Raw genomic sequence first — 20,430 nt, forward strand, 5'->3', positions numbered from 1 at the left:
ATGCGCGATGCTGAGGAGGTCGTGGATTGCACGTTTAGTGAATTGGTCACACCGCAGATTAGGATTGCTGAGGGAGAAAGGGAATGGGTGACCAAAAGGCAGAGAAAGAGCAGGAAGGCAGCGCAGGAGTCCCCTGCGGTCTTCTCCCTCCAAAACAAGTATACCGTTTTGGATACTGTTGGGGGAGATGGCTCACCAGGGGAAGGCAGCAGTAGCCAGGTCCATGGCACCGTGGCTGGCTCTGCTGTTCAGTAGGGCGGGAAAAAGAGTGGAAGGGCTATAGTCGTAGGGGATTCTTTTGTAAGGGGAGTAGATAGGCGGTTCTGTGGTCGAAAACGAGGCTCCCGAATGGTATGTTGCCTCCCAGGTGCACGGGTCAGGGATGTCTCAGATCGGCTGCAGAACATTCTAAAGGGGGAGGGTGAACAGCCAGTTGTCATTGTGCACATAGGCACTAATGATATAGGTAAAAAACGGGATGAGGTCCTACAAGCAGAGTTTAGGGAGTTAGGAGCCAAGTTAAAAAGTAGGACCTCAGAGGTAGTAATCTCAGGATTACTACCAGTGCCACGTGATAGTCAGAGTAAAAATGAAAGAATAGTCAGGATGAATGCGTGGCTTGAGAGATGGTGCAGGAAGGAGGGGTTCAGATTTTTGGGACATTGGGACCGGTTCTGGGGGAGGTGGGACTATTACAAATTGGACGGTCTACACCTGGGCCGGACTGGAACCAATGTCCTTGGAGGTGCTTTTGCTAACGCTGTTGGGGAGGGTTTAAACTAATGTGGCAGGGGGATGGGAACCAATTGAGGTCAGTTGACAGTAAGGAGTTAGTAACAAAAGCTTGTAAGGAACTAGATAATGAAGTCAGTGTGACTAAGGGGAAGAACAGGCAGGGAGCAGATGATGAATATAAAGGGACTGGTGGTCTGAGGTGCATTTGTTTTAATGCAAGAAGTGTAGTAGGTAAGGTAGATGAACTTAGGGCTTGGATTAGTACCTGGGAGTATGATGTTATTGCTATTACTGAGACTTGGTTGAGGGAAGGGCATGATTGGCAACTAAATATCCCAGGATATCGATGCTTCAGGCGGGATAGAGAGGGAGGTAAAAGGGGTGGAGGAGTTGCATTACTGGTCAAAGAGGATATCACAGCTGTGCTGAAGGAGGGCACTATGGAGGACTCGAGCAGTGAGGCAATATGGACAGAACTCAGAAATAGGAAGGGTGCGGTAACAATGTTAGGGCTGTACTACAGGCCTCCCAACAGCGAGCGTGAGATAGAGGTACAAATATGTAAACAGATTATGGAAAGATGTAGGAGCAACAGGGTGGTGGTGATAGGAGATTTTAATTTTCCCAACATTGACTGGGATTCGCTTAGTGTTAGAGGTCCAGGTGGAGCAGAATTTGTAAGGAGCATCCAGGAAGGTTTTCTAGAGCAGTATGTAAATAGTCCAACTCGGGAAGGGGCCATACTAGACCTGGTGTTGGGGAATGAGCCCGGCCAGGCTGTTGAAGTTTCAGTAGGGGACTACTTTGAGAATAGTGATCACAATTCCGTAAGCTTTAAAATACTCATGGACAAAGACGAGAGTGGTCCTAAAGGAAGAGTGCTAATTTGGGGGAAGGCCAACTATACCAAAATTCGGCAGGAGCTGGGAAATGTAGATTGGGAGCAGCTGTTTGAAGGTAAATCCACATGTGATATGTGGGAGGCTTTTAAAGAGAGGTTGATTAGCGTTCAGGAGAGACATGTTCCTGTGAAAATGAGGGATAAAAATGGCAAGATTAGGGAACCATGGATGACAGGTGAAATTGTGAGACTAGCTAAGAGGAAAAAGGAAGCATACATAAGGTGTAGGCGGCTGATGAAAGACGAAGCTTTGAAAGAATATCGGGAATGTAGGACCAATCTGAAACGAGGAATTAAGAGGGCTAAAAGGGGTCATGAAATATCTTTAGCAAACAGGGTTAAGGAAAATCCCAAAGCCTTTTATTCATATATAAGGAGAAAGAGGGTAACTAGAGAAAGGATTGGCCCACTAAAGGACAAAGGAGGAATGTTATGCTTGGACTCAGAGAAAATGGGTGAGATTCTAAACGAGTACTTTGCATCGGTATTCACCGAGGAGAGGGACATGACGGATGTTGAGGTTAGGAACAGATGTTTGATTACTCTAGGTCAAGTCGGCATAAGGAGGGAGGAAGTGTTGGGTATTCTAAAGGGCATTAAGGTGGACAAGTCCCCAGGTCCGGATGGGATCTATCCCAGGTTACTGAGGGAAGCGAGAGAGGAAATAGCTGGGGCCTTTACAGATATCTTTGCAGCATCCTTAAACATGGGTGAGGTCCCGGAGGACTGGAGAATTGCTAATGTTGTCCCCTTGTTTAAGAAGGGTAGCAGGGATAATCCACGTAATTATAGACCGGTGAGCCTGACGTCAGTGGTAGGGAAGCTGCTGGAGAAGATACTGAGGGATAGGATCTATTCCCATTTGGAAGAAAATGGGCTCATCAGTGATAGGCAACATGGTTTTGTGCAGGGAAGGTCATGTCTTACCAACTTAATAGAATTCTTTGAGGAAGTGACAACGTTGATTGATGAGGGAAGGGCTGTCGATGTCATATACATGGACTTCAGTAAGGCGTTTGATAAGGTTCCCCATGGCAGGCTGATGGAGAAAGTGAAGGCGCTTGGGGTCCAAGGTGTACTAGCTAGATGGATAAAGAACTGGCTGGGCAACAGGAGACAGAGAGTAGCAGTAGAAGGGAGTTTCTCAAAATGGAGACGTGTGACCAGTGGTGTTCCACAGGGATCCGTGCTGGGACCACTGTTGTTTGTGATATACATTAATGATTTGGAGGAAAGTATAGGTGGACTGATTAGCAAGTTTGCAGACGACACTAATATTGGTGGAGTAGCAGATCGTGAAGGGGACTGTCAGAGAATACAGCAGAATGTAGATAGATTAGAGAGTTGGGCAGAGAAATGGTAGATGGAGTTCAATCAGGGCAAATGCGAGGTGATGCATTTTGGAAGATCCAATTCAAGAGTGAACTATACAGTAAATGGAAAAGTCCTGGGGAAAATTGATGTCCAGAGAGATTTGGGTGTTCAGGTCCACTGTTCCCTGAAGGTGGCAACGCAGGTAAATAGAGTGGTCAAGAAGGCATACGGCATGCTTTCCTTCATCGGACGGGGCATTGAGTACAAGAGTTGGCAGGTCATGTTACAGTTGTATAGGACTTTGGTTCGGCCACATTTGGAATACTGCGTACAGTTCTGGTCGCCACATTATCAAAAGGATGTGGATGCTTTGGAGAGGGTGCAGAGGAGGTTCACCAGGATGTTGCCTGGTATGGAGGGCGCTAGCTATGAAGAGAGGTTGAGCAGATTAGGATTATTTTCATTAGAAAGACGGAGGTTGAGGGGGGACCTGATTGAGGTGTACAAAATCATGAGAGGTATAGACAGAGTGGACAGCAAGAGGATTTTTCCCAGAGAGGGGGTTTCAATTACTAGAGGACACGAGTTCAAAGTGAAAGGGGAAATGTTTAGGGGGGATATGCGTGGAAGGTTCTTTACGCAGAGGGTGGTGGGCACCTGGAACGCGTTGCCAGCGGAGGTGGTAGACGCGGGCACGATGGAGTCTTTTAAGATGTATCTAGACAGATACATGAATGGGCAGGAAGAAAAGAGATACAGAACCTTAGAAAATAGGCGACATGTTTAGAGAGAGGATCTGGATCGGCGCAGGCTTGGAGGGCCGAAGGGCCTGTTCCTGTGCTGTAATTATCTTTGTTCTTGTTCTTTGTTCAGTGAGTTCACACTGGGGAGAGACAATTGACCTGCTCAGAGTCTGGTAGGAAATTCACTCAGTCATCCTATCTGCTGAAACAACAGTGAGTTCACAATGGGGAGAGACCATTCACCTGCTCAGAATGTGGGAATAGATTCACTCAGTCATCCAACCTGCTGATATACCAGTACTTCACTTTGGGGAGAGACCGTTCACCTTTCAGAGTGTCGGAAAAGATTCACTCAGTCATCCTGCCTTCTGATACACCAGTGAGTTCACACTGGGGAGAGTCCATTCAGCTGCTCAGAGTGTGGGATGAGATTCACTCAGTCATCCTGCCTGCTGAAACACCAGTCAATTCACACATGGGAGAGACCGTTCACCTGTTCAGAGTGTGGGACGGGATTCACTCTGTCATCCTACCTGCTGATACACCAGTGAGTTCACACAGGTGAGAGACCTTTCACCTGCTCAGAGTTTTGGATGAGATTCACTCAGTCATCCTACCTGCTGATACACCAGTGAGTTCACACTGGGGAGAGACCATTCAGCAGCTCAGAGTCAGTTTGGAGATTCACTCAGTCATCCTGCCTGCTGTTACACCATTGAGTTCACAAAAGGGGAGAGACCATTCACCTGCTCAGAGTGTGGGAAGAGATTCACTCAGTCATCATAACTGCTGATACAACAGTGATTTGACAATGGGGACAGACCGTTCACGAGCTCAGAGTGTGGGCAAGAGATTCACTCTGTCATCCTACCTGCTGATACACCAGTGAGTTGACACTGGGGAGAGAGAGTTCACCTACTCTGAGTGTGGACAGAGATTCACTCAGTCATCCGACCAGCTGATACACCAGTGAGTTATCACTGGGGAGAGACCGTTCAACTGCTCAGAGTGTCGGAAGAGATTCACTCAGTCATCCTACCTTCTGAGACACCAGTGAGTTCACACTGGGGAGAGACCATTCACCTTTTCAGAGTGTGGAAGGGATTCACTCAATCATCCTACCTGCTGACAAACCAGTGAGTTCATACTGGGGAGAGACCGTTCACCTGCTCCAAGTGTGGGAAGAGATTCACTCAGTCATCCTACCTGCAGATATACATGTGATTTCACATTGGGGAGAGACCGTTCACCAGCTCAGTGTTCGGGAAGAGGTTCACTCAGTCATCCTACCTGCTGATACACCAGTGCGTTCACACTGGGGAGAGACGATACCCCTATCAGACTGTTGGAAAGGATTTACTCAGTCATCCTACCTGCTGATACACCAGTGAGTTCACACTGGGGAGAGAAGATTCACCTGCTCAGAGTCAGGTAGTAGATTCACTCAGTCATCCTAACTGCTGATACAACAGTGATTTGACAATGGGGACATACCGTTCACCTGCTCAGAGTGTGGGAAGAGATTCACTCAGTCATCCAACCTGCTGATATACCAGTGAGTTCACACTGGGGAGAGACCGTTCACCTCCACAGAGAGTCGGAAGAGATTCACTCAGCCATCCTACCTTCTGATACACCAGTGAGTTCACACCGGGGGGAGACCATTCAGCTGCTCAGAGTGTGGGATGAGATTCACTCAGTCATCCTGCCTGCTGATACACCAGTGAGTTCACACTTGGGAGAGAGTATGTACCTGTCAGGCAGGGAGGAAGTTGTCGAGCGAGGGAGCCGTGGTTTACTCAAGAAGTTGAAGCGCTTGTCAAGAGGAAGAGGGCGGCTTATGTTAGGATGAGACGTGAAGGCTCAGTTAGGGCGCTTGAGAGTTACAAGCTAGCCAGGAAGGATCTAAAGGGAGGGCTAAGAAGAGCAAGGAGAGGACACGAGAAGTCATTGGCGGATAGGATCAAAGAAAACCCTAAGGCTTTCTATAGGTATATCAGGAATAAACGAATGATAAGAGTTAGAACAGGGCCAATCAAGGATAGTAGTGGGAAGTTGTGTGCGGAATCAGAGGAGATAGGGGAAGCGTTAAATGAATATTTTTCGTCAGTATTTACAGTAGAGAAAGAAAATGTTGCCGAGGAGATTACTGAGATACAGCCTACTAGGCTAGATGGGATTGAGATTCACAAGGAGGAGGTGTTAGCAATTTTGGAAAGAGTGAAAATAGATAAGTCCCCTGGGCCAGATGGGATTTATCCTAGGATTCTCTGGGAAGCCAGGGAGGAGATTGCAGAGCCGTTGTTGTTGATCTTTAAGTCGTCATTGTCGACAGGAGTAGTGCCGGAGGACTGGAGGATAGCAAATGTTGTCCCCTTGTTCAAGAAGGGGAGTAGAGACAGCCCTGGTAATTATAGACCTGTGAGCCTTACTTCGGTTGTGGGTAAAATGTTGGAAAAGGTTATAAGAGACAGGATTTATAATCATCTTGAAAAGAATAAGTTCATTTGCGATAGTCAGCACGGTTTTGTGAAAGGTAGGTCGTGCCTCACAAACCTTATTGAGTTTTTCGAGAAGGTGACCAAACAGGTGGATGAGGGTAAAGCCGTGGATGTGGTGTATATGGATTTCAGTAAGGCGTTTGATAAGGTTCCCCACGGTAGGCGATTGCAGAAAATACGCAAGTATGGGGTTGAAGGTGATTTAGAGCTTTGGATCAGAAATTGGCTAGCTGAAAGAAGACAGAGGGTGGTGGTTGATGGCAAATGTTCATCCTGGAGTTTAGTTACTAGTGGTGTACCGCAAGGTTCTGTTTTGGGGCCACTGCTGTTTGTCATTTTTATAAACGACCTGGATGAGGGTGTAGAAGGGTGGGTTAGTAAATTTGCGGATGACACGAAGGTCTGTGGAGTTGTGGATAGTGTCGAAGGGTGTTGTAGGTTGCAGAGGGACATAGATAGGCTGCAGAGCTGGGCTGAGAGATGGCAAATGGAGTTTAATGCGGAGAAGTGTGAGGTGATTCACTTTGGAAGGAGTAACAGCAATGCAGAGTACTGGGCTAATGGGAAGATTCTTGGTAGTGTAGATGAGCAGAGAGATCTTGGTATCCAGGTACATGAATCCCTGAAAGTTGCTACCCAGGTTAATAGGGCTGTTAAGAAGGCATATGGTGTGTTAGCCTTTATTAGTAGGGGGATCGAGTTTCGGAGCCACGGGGTCATGATGCAGCTGTACAAAACTCTGGTGAGGCCGCACCTGGAGTATTGCGTGCAATTCTGGTCACCGCATTATAGGAAGGATGTCGAAGCTTTGGAAAGGGTGCAGAGGAGATTTACTAGGATGTTGCCTGGTATGGAAGGAAGGTCTTACGAGGAAAGGCTGAGGGACTTGGGGTTGTTTTCGTTAGAGAGAAGGAGGAGGAGAGGTGACTTAATAGAGACATACAAGATAATCAGAGGGTTAGATAGGGTGGATAGTGAGAGTCTTTTTCCTCGGATGAGGATGGCAAACACGAGGGGACATAGCTTTAAGTTGAGGGGTGAAAGATATAGGACAGATGTCAGAGGTAGTTTCTTTACGCAGAGAGTAGTAGGGGCGTGGAACGCCCTGCCTGCAACAGTAGTAGACTCGCCAACTTTAAGGGCATTTAAGTGGTCATTGGATAGACATATGGATGTAAATGGAATAGTGTAGGTCAGATGATCGGCGCAACATCGAGGGCCGAAGGGCCTGTACTGCGCTGTAATATTCTAATTCTAATTCTAATTCTAATTCTAATTCACTTATTCAGAGTGTGGGAAGGGATTCACACAATCATCCTACCTGCTGTTACACCAGTGAGTTCATACTGGGGCGAGACCGTTCACCTGCTCATAGTGTGGGAAGAGATTCACTCAGTCGTCCTACCTTCTGGTATATCAGTGATTTCACATTGGGGAGAGACCGTTCACCAGCTCAGTGTACGGGAAGAGGTTCACTCAATCTTCCTACCTGCTGATACACCAGTGAGTTCACACTGGGGAGATACCATTCACCTGCTCAGAGTCTGGTAGGAGATTCACTCAGAAATCCTACCCGCTGTAACAACAGTGAGTTCACAATGGGGAGAGACCATTCACCTGCTCAGAGTCTGGTAGGAGATTCACTCAGACATCCAACTTGCTGATACACCAGTGAGTTCACACTGGGGAGAGACCGTTCACCTGCTCAGAGTGTTGGATGAGATTCACTCAGTCATCCTGCCTGCTGTTGTAAAAGTGAGTTCACACTGGGGAGAGACCATTCACCTGCTCAGAGTCTGGTAGGAGATACAGTCAGTCATTCTACCTGCTGAATCAACAATGAGTTCACAATGGGGAGAGACCATTCACCTGCTCAGAGTGTGGGAATAGAATCACTCAGTCATCCTGACTGCTGATACAACAGTGAGTTGACAATGGGGACAGACCGTTCACCTGCTCAGAGTGTGGGAAGTGATTCACTCAGTCATCCAACCTGCTGATATACCAGTGAGTTTACACTGGGGAGAGACCGTTCAACTCATCAGAGTGTCGGAAGAGATTCACTCAGTCACCTTACCTTCTGATACACCAGTGAGTTCACACTTGGGAGAGACCGTTCACCTGTTCAGAGTGTGGGAAGGGATTCACTCAGTCATCCTACCTGCTGATACACCAGTGAGTTCACACTGGGAAGAGACCAGTCCCCTCTCAGAGTGTAGGAAAGGATTTACTCAGTCATCCTACCTGCTGATACAACAGTGAGTTCACACTGGGGACAGACCATTCACGTGCTCAGAGTCTGGTTGGAGATTCACTCAGACATCCTACCTGCTGAAACTAAAGTGAGTTCACAATGTGGAGAGACCATTCATCTGCTCAGAGTGTTGGAAGTGATTCACTGAGTCATCCAACCTGCTGATACACCAGTGAGTTCACACTGGGGAGAGACCGTTCACCCGCTCAGAGTGTCGGAAGAGATTCACTCAGTCATCCTCCCCTCTGATACACCAGTGAGTTCACACTGGGGAAAGACCATTCAACTGCTCAGACTGTGGGATGAGATTCACTCAGTCATCCTACCCGCTGATACACCAGTGAGTTATCACTGGGGAGAGACCGTTAACCTTTTCAGAGTGTGGGTGGGATTCACTCAGTCATCCTACCTGTTGATACACCAGTGAGTTCACACTGGGGAGAGACCGTTCACCCGCTCAGTGTGTCGGAAGAGATGCACTCAGTCATCCTCCCCTCTGATACACCAGTGAGTTCACACTGGGGAGAGACCATTCACCTGCTCAGAGTGTGGGAAGAGAATCACTCAGTCATCCTGACTGCTGATACAACAGTGTGTTGACAATGGGGACAGACCGTTCATCTGCTCAGAGTGTGCGAAGACATTCACTCAGTCATCCAACCTGCTGATATACCAGTGAGTTTACACTGGGGAGAGACCGTTTACCTCATCAGACTGTCGGAAGAGATTCAATCAGTCATCCTACCTTCTGATACACCAGTGATTTCACGCTGGGGAGAGACCATTCAGCTGCTCAGAGTATGGGATGAGATTCACTCAGTCATCCTCCCCTCTGATACACCAGTGAGTTCACACTGGGGAGAGACCATTCAACTGCTCAGACTGTGGGATGAGATTCACTCAGTCTTCCAAACTGCTGATACACTAGTGAGTTCACACTGGGGAGAGACCTTTCACCTGCTCTGATTGTGGGAAAGAGATTCACTCTGTCATCCTACCTACTGATAAACCAGTGAGTTAACACTGGGGAGAGACCGTTCACCTGCTCAGAGTGTGGACGGAGATTCACTCAGTCATCCTACCCGCTGATACACCAGTGAGTTATCACTGGGGAGAGACCGTTCACCTTTTCAGAGTGTGGGTGGTATTCACTCAGTCATCCTACCTGTTGATACACCAGTGAGTTCACACTGGGGAGAGACCGTTCACCCGCTCAGAGTGTCGGAAGAGATGCACTCAGTCATCCTCCCCTCTGATACACCAGTGAGTTCACACTGGGGAGAGACCATTCACCTGCTCAGAGTGTGGGAAGAGAATCACTCAGTCATCCTGACTGCTGATACAACAGTGAGTTGACAATGGGGACAGACCGTTCATCTGCTCAGAGTGTGGGAAGAGATTCACTCAGTCATCCAACCTGCTGATATACCAGTGAGTTTACACTGGGGAGAGACCGTTCACCTCGTCAGACTGTCGGAAGAGATTCAATCAGTCATCCTACCTGCTGATACACCAGTGAGTTCACACTGGAGAGAGACCGATCACCTGCTCTGAGTGTGGAAGGGATTCACTCAGTCATCCTGCCTGCTGAGATACCAGTGAGTTCACACTTGGGAGAGACCGTTCACCTGTTCAGAGTGTGGGAAGGGATTCACTCAGTCATCCTACCTGCTGATACACCAGTGAGTTCACACTGGGAAGAGACCGATCACCTGCTCTGAGTGTGGAAGGGATTCACTCAGTCATCCTGCCTGCTGAGATACCAGTGAGTTCACACTGGGGAGAGACCGATCACCTGCTCAGAGTGTGGAAGGGATTCACTAAGTCATTCTACCTGCTGATACACCAGTGGGTTCACACTGGGAAGAGACCAGTCCGCTCTCAGAGTGTAGGGAAGTAATTACTCAGTCATCCTACCTGCTGATACAACAGTGAGTTCACACTGGGGAGAGACCATTCACGTGCTCAGAGTCTGGTTGGAGATTCACTCAGACATCCTACCTGCTGAAACAACAGTGAGTTCACAATGGGGAGAGACTATTCATCTGCTCAGAGTGTGGGAAGTGATTCACTGAGTCATCCAACCTGCTGATACACCAGTGAGTTCACACTGGGGAGAGACCGTTCACCCGCTCAGAGTGTCGGATGAGATTCACTCAGTCATCCTCCCCTCTGATACACCAGTGAGTTCACACTGGGGAGAGACCATTCAACTGCTCAGACTGTGGGATGAGATTCACTCACTCTTCCAAACTGCTGATACAACAGTGAGTTCACACTGGGGAGAGACCTTTCACCTGCTCTGAGTGTGGGAAAGAGATTCACTCTGTCATCCTACCTGCTGATAAACCAGTGAGTTAACACTGGGGAGGGACCGTTCACCTGCTCAGAGTGTGGACGGAGATTCACTCAGTCATCCTACCTGCTGATACACCAGTGAGTTATCACTGGGGAGAGACCGTTCACCTTTTCAGAGTGTGGGTGGGATTCACTCAGTCATCCTACCTGTTGATACACCAGTGAGTTCACACTGGGGAGAGACCGTTCAACTGCTCATCGTGTGGGAAGAGATTCACTCAGTCATCCTACCTGCTGATACACCAGTGAGTTCACACTGGGGAGAGACCGTTCACCTGCTCAGTGTACGGGAAGAGGTTCACTCAGTCATCCTACCTGCTGATACGCCAGTGAGTTCGCACTGGGGAGAGAACATTCTCCTTTTAGAGTGTGGGAAAGGATTTACTCTGTCATCCTACCTGCTAATACACCAGTAGTTCACACTGGGGAGAGACCATTCACCTGCTCAGAGTCTTGTAGGAGATTCACTCAGTCATCCTACCTGCTGATACAACAGTGAATTGACAATGGGGATGGACCATTCACCTGCTGAGTGTGGGAAGTGATTCACTCAGTCATCCAACCTGCTGATATACCAGTGAGTTCACAATGTGGAGAGATCGTTCATCTTCTCAGAGTGTCGGAAGATATTCACTCAGTCATTCTACCTTCTGATACACCAGTGAGCTCACACTGGGGAGAGGCCATTCCCCTGCTCAGAGTGTTGGATGAGATTCACTCAGTCATCCTGCCTGCTGTTACACCAGTGAGTTCAAACTGGGGAGAGACCATTCACCTGCTCAGAGTCTAGTAGGAGATTCAGTCAGTCATACTACCAGCTGAAACAACAGTGAGTTCACAATGGGGAGAGACCATTCACCTGCTCAGAATGTTGGAAGAGATTCACTCAGTCATCCAACCTGCTGATATAACAGTGAGTTCACTTTGGGGAGAGACCGTACACCTGCTCAGCGTGTCGGACGAGATTCACTCTGTCATCCTACCTTCTGATACACCAGTGAGTTCACACTGGGGTGAGACCATTCAGTTGCTCAGATTGTGGGCTGAGATTCACTCAGTCATCCTGCCTGCTGGAACACCAGACAGTTCACACTTGGGAGAGACCATTCACCTCCTCAGAGTGTGGGATGAGATTCACTCAGTCATCATACCTGCTGATACACCATTGAGTTCACACTGGGGAGAGACCATTCAGCAGCTCAGAGTGTCGGATGAGTTTCAATCTGTCATCCTGTCTGCTGATACACCAGTGTGTTCACACTGGGGTGTGACCGTTCACCTTTTCAGAGTGTCGGAAGAGATTCAGTCAGTCATCCTACCTTCTGATACACCAGTGAGATCACACTGGGGAGAGACGATTCACCTGCTCAGACTGTGGGATGAGATTCACTCAGTCATCCAAACTGCTGAGACACCAATGAGTTCGCACAGGGGAGAGACATTTCACCTGCTCAGAGTGTGGGAAAGAGATTCACTCTGTCATCCAAACTGCTGATAAACCAGTGAGTTAACACTGGGGAGAGACCGTTCACCTGTTCAGAGTGTGGACAGAGATTCACTCAGTCATCCTTCCAGCTTAAACACCAGTGAGTTATCACTGGGGAGAGACCGTTCACCTGTTCAGATTGTGGGAAGGGATTCACTCAGACATCCTACCTTCTGATGCACCAGTGAGTTCTCACTGGGGAGAGACCATTCACCTGGTCAGAATGTGGGAAGTGATTCACTCAGTCATCCAACCTTCTGATATACCAGTGAGTTCACTTTGGGTAGAGACCGTTCACCTGCTCAGAGATTCGGAAGAGATTCACTCAGTCATCCTACCTTCTGATACACCAGTGAGTTCACAGTGGGGAGAGACCATTCACCTGCTCTGAGTGTGGGATGAGATTCACTCAGTCATCCTGCCTGCTGGAACACCAGTCAGTTCAAACTTGGAAGAGACTGTTCACCTGTTCAGAGTGTGGCATGGGATTCACTCTGTCATCCTACCTGCTGATACACTAGTGAGTTCACACAGGGGAGAGACGTTTCACCTGCTCAGAGTTTGGCATGAGATTCACTCAGTCATCCTACCTGCTGATACACCAGAGACTTCACACTGGGGAGAGATCATTCAGCAGCTCAGAGTGTGGGATGAGATTCACTCAGTCATCCTGCCTGCTGATACACCAGTGAGTTCACACTGGGGAGAGACCGTTCACCTTTTCAGAGTGTCGGAAGAGATTCAGTCAGTCATCCTACCTTCTGATACACCAGTGAGATCACACTGGGGAGAGACGATTCACCTGCTCAGACTGTGGGATGAGATTCACTCAGTCATCCAAACTGCTGAGACACCAATGAGTTCGCACAGGGGAGAGACATTTCACCTGCTCAGAGTGTGGGAAAGAGATTCACTCTGTCATCCAAACTGCTGATAAACCAGTGAGTTAACACTGGGGAGAGACCGTTCACCTGTTCAGAGTGTGGACAGAGATTCACTCAGTCATCCTTCCATCTTAAACACCAGTGAGTTATCACTGGGGAGAGACCGTTCACCTGTTCAGATTGTGGGTGGGATTCACTCAGTCATCCTACCTGTTGATACACCAGTGAGTTCACACTGGGGAGAGACGATTCACCTGCTCAGACTGTGGGATGAGATTCACTCAGTCATCCTGCCTGCTGATACACCAGTGAGTTCACACTGGGGAGAGACCATTCACCTGGTCAGAATGTGGGAAGTGATTCACTCAGTCATCCAACCTTCTGATATACCAGTGAGTTCACTTTGGGTAGAGACCGTTCACCTGCTCAGAGATTCGGAAGAGATTCACTCAGTCATCCTACCTTCCGATACACCAGTGAGTTCACAGTGGGGAGAGACCATTCACCTGCTCTGAGTGTGGGATGAGATTCACTCAGTCATCCTGCCTGCTGGAACACCAGTCAGTTCAAACTTGGAAGAGACTGTTCACCTGTTCAGAGTGTGGCAAGGGATTCACTCTGTCATCCTACCTGCTGATACACTAGTGAGTTCACACAGGGGAGAGACGTTTCACCTGCTCAGAGTTTGGGATGAGATTCACTCAGTCATCCTACCTGCTGATACACCAGAGACTTCACACTGGGTAGAGATCATTCAGCAGCTCAGAGTGTGGGATGAGATTCACTCAGTCATCCTGCCTGCTGATACACCAGTGAGTTCACATTGGGGAGAGACCGTTCACCTTTTCAGAGTGTCGGAAGAGATTCACTCAGTCATCCTACCTTCTGATACACCAGTGAGTTCACGCTGGCGAGAGACCATTCACCTGCTCAGACTGTGGGATGAGATTCACTCAGTCATCCAAACTTCTGATACACCAGTGAGTTCACACAGGGGAGAGACCTTTCACCAGCTCAGAGTGTGGGAAAGAGATTCACTCAGTCATCCTACCTTCTGATACACCAGTGAGTTCACACTGGCGAGAGACCATTCACCTGCTCAGACTGTGGGATGAGATTCACTCAGTCATCCAAACTGCTGATACACCATTGCGTTCACACAGGGGAGAGACCTTTCACCAGCTCAGAGTGTGGGAAAGTGATTCACTCAGTCATCCTCCCTGCCGATACGCCAGAGAGTTCACACTGGGGAGAGACCATTCACCTGCTCAGAGTGTGGGATGAGATTCACTCAGTCATCCAGCCTGCTGATACACCAGTGAGTTCACACTGGGGAGATACCATTCACCTGTCCAGACTCTGGTAGGAGATTCACTCAGTCATCCTACCTGCTGAAACAACAGTGAGTTCACAATGGGGAGAGACCATTCACCTGCTCAGAGTGTGGGAAGTGATTCACTCAGTCATGCAACCTGCTGATACACCAGTGAGTTCTCACTGGGGAGTAACCGTTCACCTGCTCAGTGTACGGGAAGAGGTTCACTCAGTCATCCTACCAGCTGATACATCAGTGAGTTCACACTGGTGAGAGACCATTCCCCTTTCAGAGTGTGGGAAAGGATTAACTCAGTCATCCTACCTGCTGATGCACCAGTGGGTTCACACTGGGGAGAGACCATTCAACTGCACAGAGTATGGCAGGAGATTCACTCTGTTATCCTAAATGCTCATACAACAGTGAGTTGACAATGGGGAGAGACCGTTCACCTGCTCAGAGTGTGGGAAGTGATTCACTCAGTCATCCAACCTGCTGATAGACATGTGAGTTCACACTGGGGAGAGACCGTTCACCTGCTCAGAGTGTCGGATGGGATTCACTCAGTCATTCTACCTTCTGATACACTAGGGAGTTCACACAGGGGAGAGACCATTCACCTGCTCAGCGTCTGGTAGGAGATTCAGTCAGGCATCGGACCTGCTGAAACAACAGTGAGTTCACAATGGGGAGAGACCATTCACTTGCTCAGAGTGTGGGAAGAGATTCACTCAGTCATCCTAACTGCTGATACATCAGTGAGATAACAATGGGGAGAGACCATTCACCTGCTCAGAGTGTGGGAAGTGATTCACTCAGTCATCCTACGTGCTGATACTCCAGTGAGTTCACACAGGGGAGATTCCGTTCACCTGCCCAGAGTGTGGGATGAGATTGACTCAGTCATCCTACGTGCTGATACACCAGTGAGTTCACACTGGGGAGAGACCATTCAGCAGCTCAGAGTGTGGGATGTGATTCACTCAGCCATCCTACCTGCTGATACACCAGTGAGTCTACACTGTGGAGAGACCGTTCACCTGCTCAGTGTACGGGAAGAGTTTCACTCAGTCATCCTACCTGCTGATACACCAGTGAGTTCACATTGGGGAGAGACCATTCACTGCTCAGAGTCTGGTTGCAGATTCACTCAGATATCCTACCTACTGAAACAACAGTGAGTTCACAATGGGGAGAGACCATTCACCTGCTCAGAGTGTGGGAAGTGATTCACTCAGTCATGCAACCTGCTGATACACCAGTGAGTTCTCACTGCGGAGAGAATGTTCACCTGCTCTGAGTGTCGGAAGAGATTCACGCAGTCATCCTACCTTCTGATACACCAGAGAGTTCACACTGGGGAGAGACCAATTACCTGCTCAGACTGGGATGAGATTCACTCAGTCATCCTAACTTCTGATACATCAGTGAGTTAACAATGGGGACAGACCGTTCACTGTTCAGAGTGTGGGAAGTGATTCACTCAGTCATCCAAACTGCTAATAAACCAATGGGTTCACACTGGGGAGAGACCGTTCACCTGCTCAGTGTACGGGAAGAGGTTCACTCAGTCATCCTACCTGCTGATACGCCAGTGAGTTCGCACTGGGGAGAGAACATTCTCCTTTTAGAGTGTGGGAAAGGATTTACTCTGTCATCCTACCTGCTAATACACCAGTAGTTCACACTGGGGAGAGACCATTCACCTGCTCAGAGTCTTGTAGGAGATTCACTCAGTCATCCTACCTGCTGATACAACAGTGAATTGACAATGGGGATGGACCATTCACCTGCTGAGTGTGGGAAGTGATTCACTCAGTCATCCAACCTGCTGATATACCAGTGAGTTCACAATGTGGAGAGATCGTTCACCTTCTCAGAGTGTCGGAAGATATTCACTCAGTCATTCTACCTTCTGATACACCAGTGAGCTCACACTGGGGAGAGGCCATTCCCCTGCTCAGAGTGTTGGATGAGATTCACTCAGTCATCCTGCCTGCTGTTACACCAGTGAGTTCAAACTGGGGAGAGACCATTCACCTGCTCAGAGTCTAGTAGGAGATTCAGTCAGTCATACTACCAGCTGAAACAACAGTGAGTTCACAATGGGGAGAGACCATTCACCTGCTCAGAATGTTGGAAGAGATTCACTCAGTCATCCAACCTGCTGATATAACAGTGAGTTCACTTTGGGGAGAGACCGTACACCTGCTCAGCGTGTCGGACGAGATTCACTCTGTCATCCTACCTTCTGATACACCAGTGAGTTCACACTGGGGTGAGACCATTCAGTTGCTCAGATTGTGGGCTGAGATTCACTCAGTCATCCTGCCTGCTGGAACACCAGACAGTTCACACTTGGGAGAGACCATTCACCTCCTCAGAGTGTGGGATGAGATTCACTCAGTCATCATACCTGCTGATACACCATTGAGTTCACACTGGGGAGAGACCATTCAGCAGCTCAGAGTGTCGGATGAGTTTCAATCTGTCATCCTGTCTGCTGATACACCAGTGTGTTCACACTGGGGTGTGACCGTTCACCTTTTCAGAGTGTCGGAAGAGATTCAGTCAGTCATCCTACCTTCTGATACACCAGTGAGATCACACTGGGGAGAGACGATTCACCTGCTCAGACTGTGGGATGAGATTCACTCAGTCATCCAAACTGCTGAGACACCAATGAGTTCGCACAGGGGAGAGACATTTCACCTGCTCAGAGTGTGGGAAAGAGATTCACTCTGTCATCCAAACTGCTGATAAACCAGTGAGTTAACACTGGGGAGAGACCGTTCACCTGTTCAGAGTGTGGACAGAGATTCACTCAGTCATCCTTCCAGCTTAAACACCAGTGAGTTATCACTGGGGAGAGACCGTTCACCTGTTCAGATTGTGGGAAGGGATTCACTCAGACATCCTACCTTCTGATGCACCAGTGAGTTCTCACTGGGGAGAGACCATTCACCTGGTCAGAATGTGGGAAGTGATTCACTCAGTCATCCAACCTTCTGATATACCAGTGAGTTCACTTTGGGTAGAGACCGTTCACCTGCTCAGAGATTCGGAAGAGATTCACTCAGTCATCCTACCTTCTGATACACCAGTGAGTTCACAGTGGGGAGAGACAATTCACCTGCTCTGAGTGTGGGATGAGATTCACTCAGTCATCCTGCCTGCTGGAACACCAGTCAGTTCAAACTTGGAAGAGACTGTTCACCTGTTCAGAGTGTGGCATGGGATTCACTCTGTCATCCTACCTGCTGATACACTAGTGAGTTCACACAGGGGAGAGACGTTTCACCTGCTCAGAGTTTGGCATGAGATTCACTCAGTCATCCTACCTGCTGATACACCAGAGACTTCACACTGGGGAGAGATCATTCAGCAGCTCAGAGTGTGGGATGAGATTCACTCAGTCATCCTACCTTCTGATACACCAGTGAGATCACACTGGGGAGAGACGATTCACCTGCTCAGACTGTGGGATGAGATTCACTCAGTCATCCAAACTGCTGAGACACCAATGAGTTCGCACAGGGGAGAGACATTTCACCTGCTCAGAGTGTGGGAAAGAGATTCACTCTGTCATCCAAACTGCTGATAAACCAGTGAGTTAACACTGGGGAGAGACCGTTCACCTGTTCAGAGTGTGGACAGAGATTCACTCAGTCATCCTTCCATCTTAAACACCAGTGAGTTATCACTGGGGAGAGACCGTTCACCTGTTCAGATTGTGGGTGGGATTCACTCAGTCATCCTACCTGTTGATACACCAGTGAGTTCACAATGGGGAGAGACGATTCACCTGCTCAGACTGTGGGATGAGATTCACTCAGTCATCCTGCCTGCTGATACACCAGTGAGTTCACACTGGGGAGAGACCATTCACCTGGTCAGAATGTGGGAAGTGATTCACTCAGTCATCCAACCTTCTGATATACCAGTGAGTTCACTTTGGGTAGAGACCGTTCACCTGCTCAGAGATTCGGAAGAGATTCACTCAGTCATCCTACCTTCCGATACACCAGTGAGTTCACAGTGGGGAGAGACCATTCACCTGCTCTGAGTGTGGGATGAGATTCACTCAGTCATCCTGCCTGCTGGAACACCAGTCAGTTCAAACTTGGAAGAGACTGTTCACCTGTTCAGAGTGTGGCAAGGGATTCACTCTGTCATCCTACCTGCTGATACACTAGTGAGTTCACACAGGGGAGAGACGTTTCACCTGCTCAGAGTTTGGGATGAGATTCACTCAGTCATCCTACCTGCTGATACACCAGAGACTTCACACTGGGTAGAGATCATTCAGCAGCTCAGAGTGTGGGATGAGATTCACTCAGTCATCCTGCCTGCTGATACACCAGTGAGTTCACATTGGGGAGAGACCGTTCACCTTTTCAGAGTGTCGGAAGAGATTCACTCAGTCATCCTACCTTCTGATACACCAGTGAGTTCACACAGGGGAGAGACCTTTCACCAGCTCAGAGTGTGGGAAAGAGATTCACTCAGTCATCCTACCTTCTGATACACCAGTGAGTTCACACTGGCGAGAGACCATTCACCTGCTCAGACTGTGGGATGAGATTCACTCAGTCATCCAAACTGCTGATACACCATTGCGTTCACACAGGGGAGAGACCTTTCACCAGCTCAGAGTGTGGGAAAGTGATTCACTCAGTCATCCTCCCTGCCGATACGCCAGAGAGTTCACACTGGGGAGAGACCATTCACCTGCTCAGAGTGTGGGATGAGATTCACTCAGTCATCCAGCCTGCTGATACACCAGTGAGTTCACACTGGGGAGATACCATTCACCTGTCCAGACTCTGGTAGGAGATTCACTCAGTCATCCTACCTGCTGAAACAACAGTGAGTTCACAATGGGGAGAGACCATTCACCTGCTCAGAGTGTGGGAAGTGATTCACTCAGTCATGCAACCTGCTGATACACCAGTGAGTTCTCACTGGGGAGTAACCGTTCACCTGCTCAGTGTACGGGAAGAGGTTCACTCAGTCATCCTACCAGCTGATACATCAGTGAGTTCACACTGGTGAGAGACCATTCCCCTTTCAGAGTGTGGGAAAGGATTAACTCAGTCATCCTACCTGCTGATGCACCAGTGGGTTCACACTGGGGAGAGACCATTCAACTGCACAGAGTATGGCAGGAGATTCACTCTGTTATCCTAAATGCTCATACAACAGTGAGTTGACAATGGGGAGAGACCGTTCACCTGCTCAGAGTGTGGGAAGTGATTCACTCAGTCATCCAACCTGCTGATAGACATGTGAGTTCACACTGGGGAGAGACCGTTCACCTGCTCAGAGTGTCGGATGGGATTCACTCAGTCATTCTACCTTCTGATACACTAGGGAGTTCACACAGGGGAGAGACCATTCCCCTGCTCAGAGTGTTGGATGAGATTCACTCAGTCATCCTGCCTGCTGTTACACCAGTGAGTTCGCACTGGGGAGAGACCATTCACCTTCTCAGCGTCTGGTAGGAGATTCAGTCAGGCATCGGACCTGCTGAAACAACAGTGAGTTCACAATGGGGAGAGACCATTCACTTGCTCAGAGTGTGGGAAGAGATTCACTCAGTCATCCTAACTGCTGATACATCAGTGAGATAACAATGGGGAGAGACCATTCACCTGCTCAGAGTGTGGGAAGTGATTCACTCAGTCATCCTACGTGCTGATACTCCAGTGAGTTCACACAGGGGAGATTCCGTTCACCTGCCCAGAGTGTGGGATGAGATTGACTCAGTCATCCTACGTGCTGATACACCAGTGAGTCCACACTGGGGAGAGACCATTCAGCAGCTCAGAGTGTGGGATGTGATTCACTCAGCCATCCTACCTGCTGATACACCAGTGAGTCTACACTGTGGAGAGACCGTTCACCTGCTCAGTGTACGGGAAGAGTTTCACTCAGTC

At 48.8% G+C, this 20,430-nt stretch overlaps 1 protein-coding gene across 1 annotated transcript; it reads left to right on the forward strand.

The window, feature by feature from the left end:
- Positions 1–15,774: 15,774 nt before the first annotated feature.
- On the forward strand, positions 15,775–16,255 carry LOC137361166 (gastrula zinc finger protein xLCGF3.1-like). Its single transcript, XM_068026100.1, has 3 exons — positions 15,775–15,918; positions 15,979–16,085; positions 16,123–16,255. Exons 1-3 carry the CDS (start codon positions 15,775–15,777, stop codon positions 16,253–16,255), a joined length of 384 nt encoding a protein of 127 aa, XP_067882201.1.
- The last annotated feature ends 4,175 nt before the right edge of the window (positions 16,256–20,430 follow it).

This window comes from Heterodontus francisci, unplaced genomic scaffold, assembly GCF_036365525.1.
Source record: "Heterodontus francisci isolate sHetFra1 unplaced genomic scaffold, sHetFra1.hap1 HAP1_SCAFFOLD_374, whole genome shotgun sequence".
Lineage (NCBI taxonomy): Eukaryota > Metazoa > Chordata > Chondrichthyes > Heterodontiformes > Heterodontidae > Heterodontus > Heterodontus francisci.

Excerpts from the sequence above, each read along its gene's own strand:
- LOC137361166 (XM_068026100.1), top strand. The coding sequence starts at position 15,775 with ATGTTCACCTGCTCTGAGTGTCGGAAGAGATTCACGCAGTCATCCTAC. Across the intron at positions 15,919-15,978 it reads TCCTAACTTCTGATACATCA|TCATCCAAACTGCTAATAAA; the intron begins GTGAGTTAACAA and ends TGATTCACTCAG. Across the intron at positions 16,086-16,122 it reads TCCTACCTGCTGATACGCCA|AGTGTGGGAAAGGATTTACT; the intron begins GTGAGTTCGCAC and ends TTCTCCTTTTAG.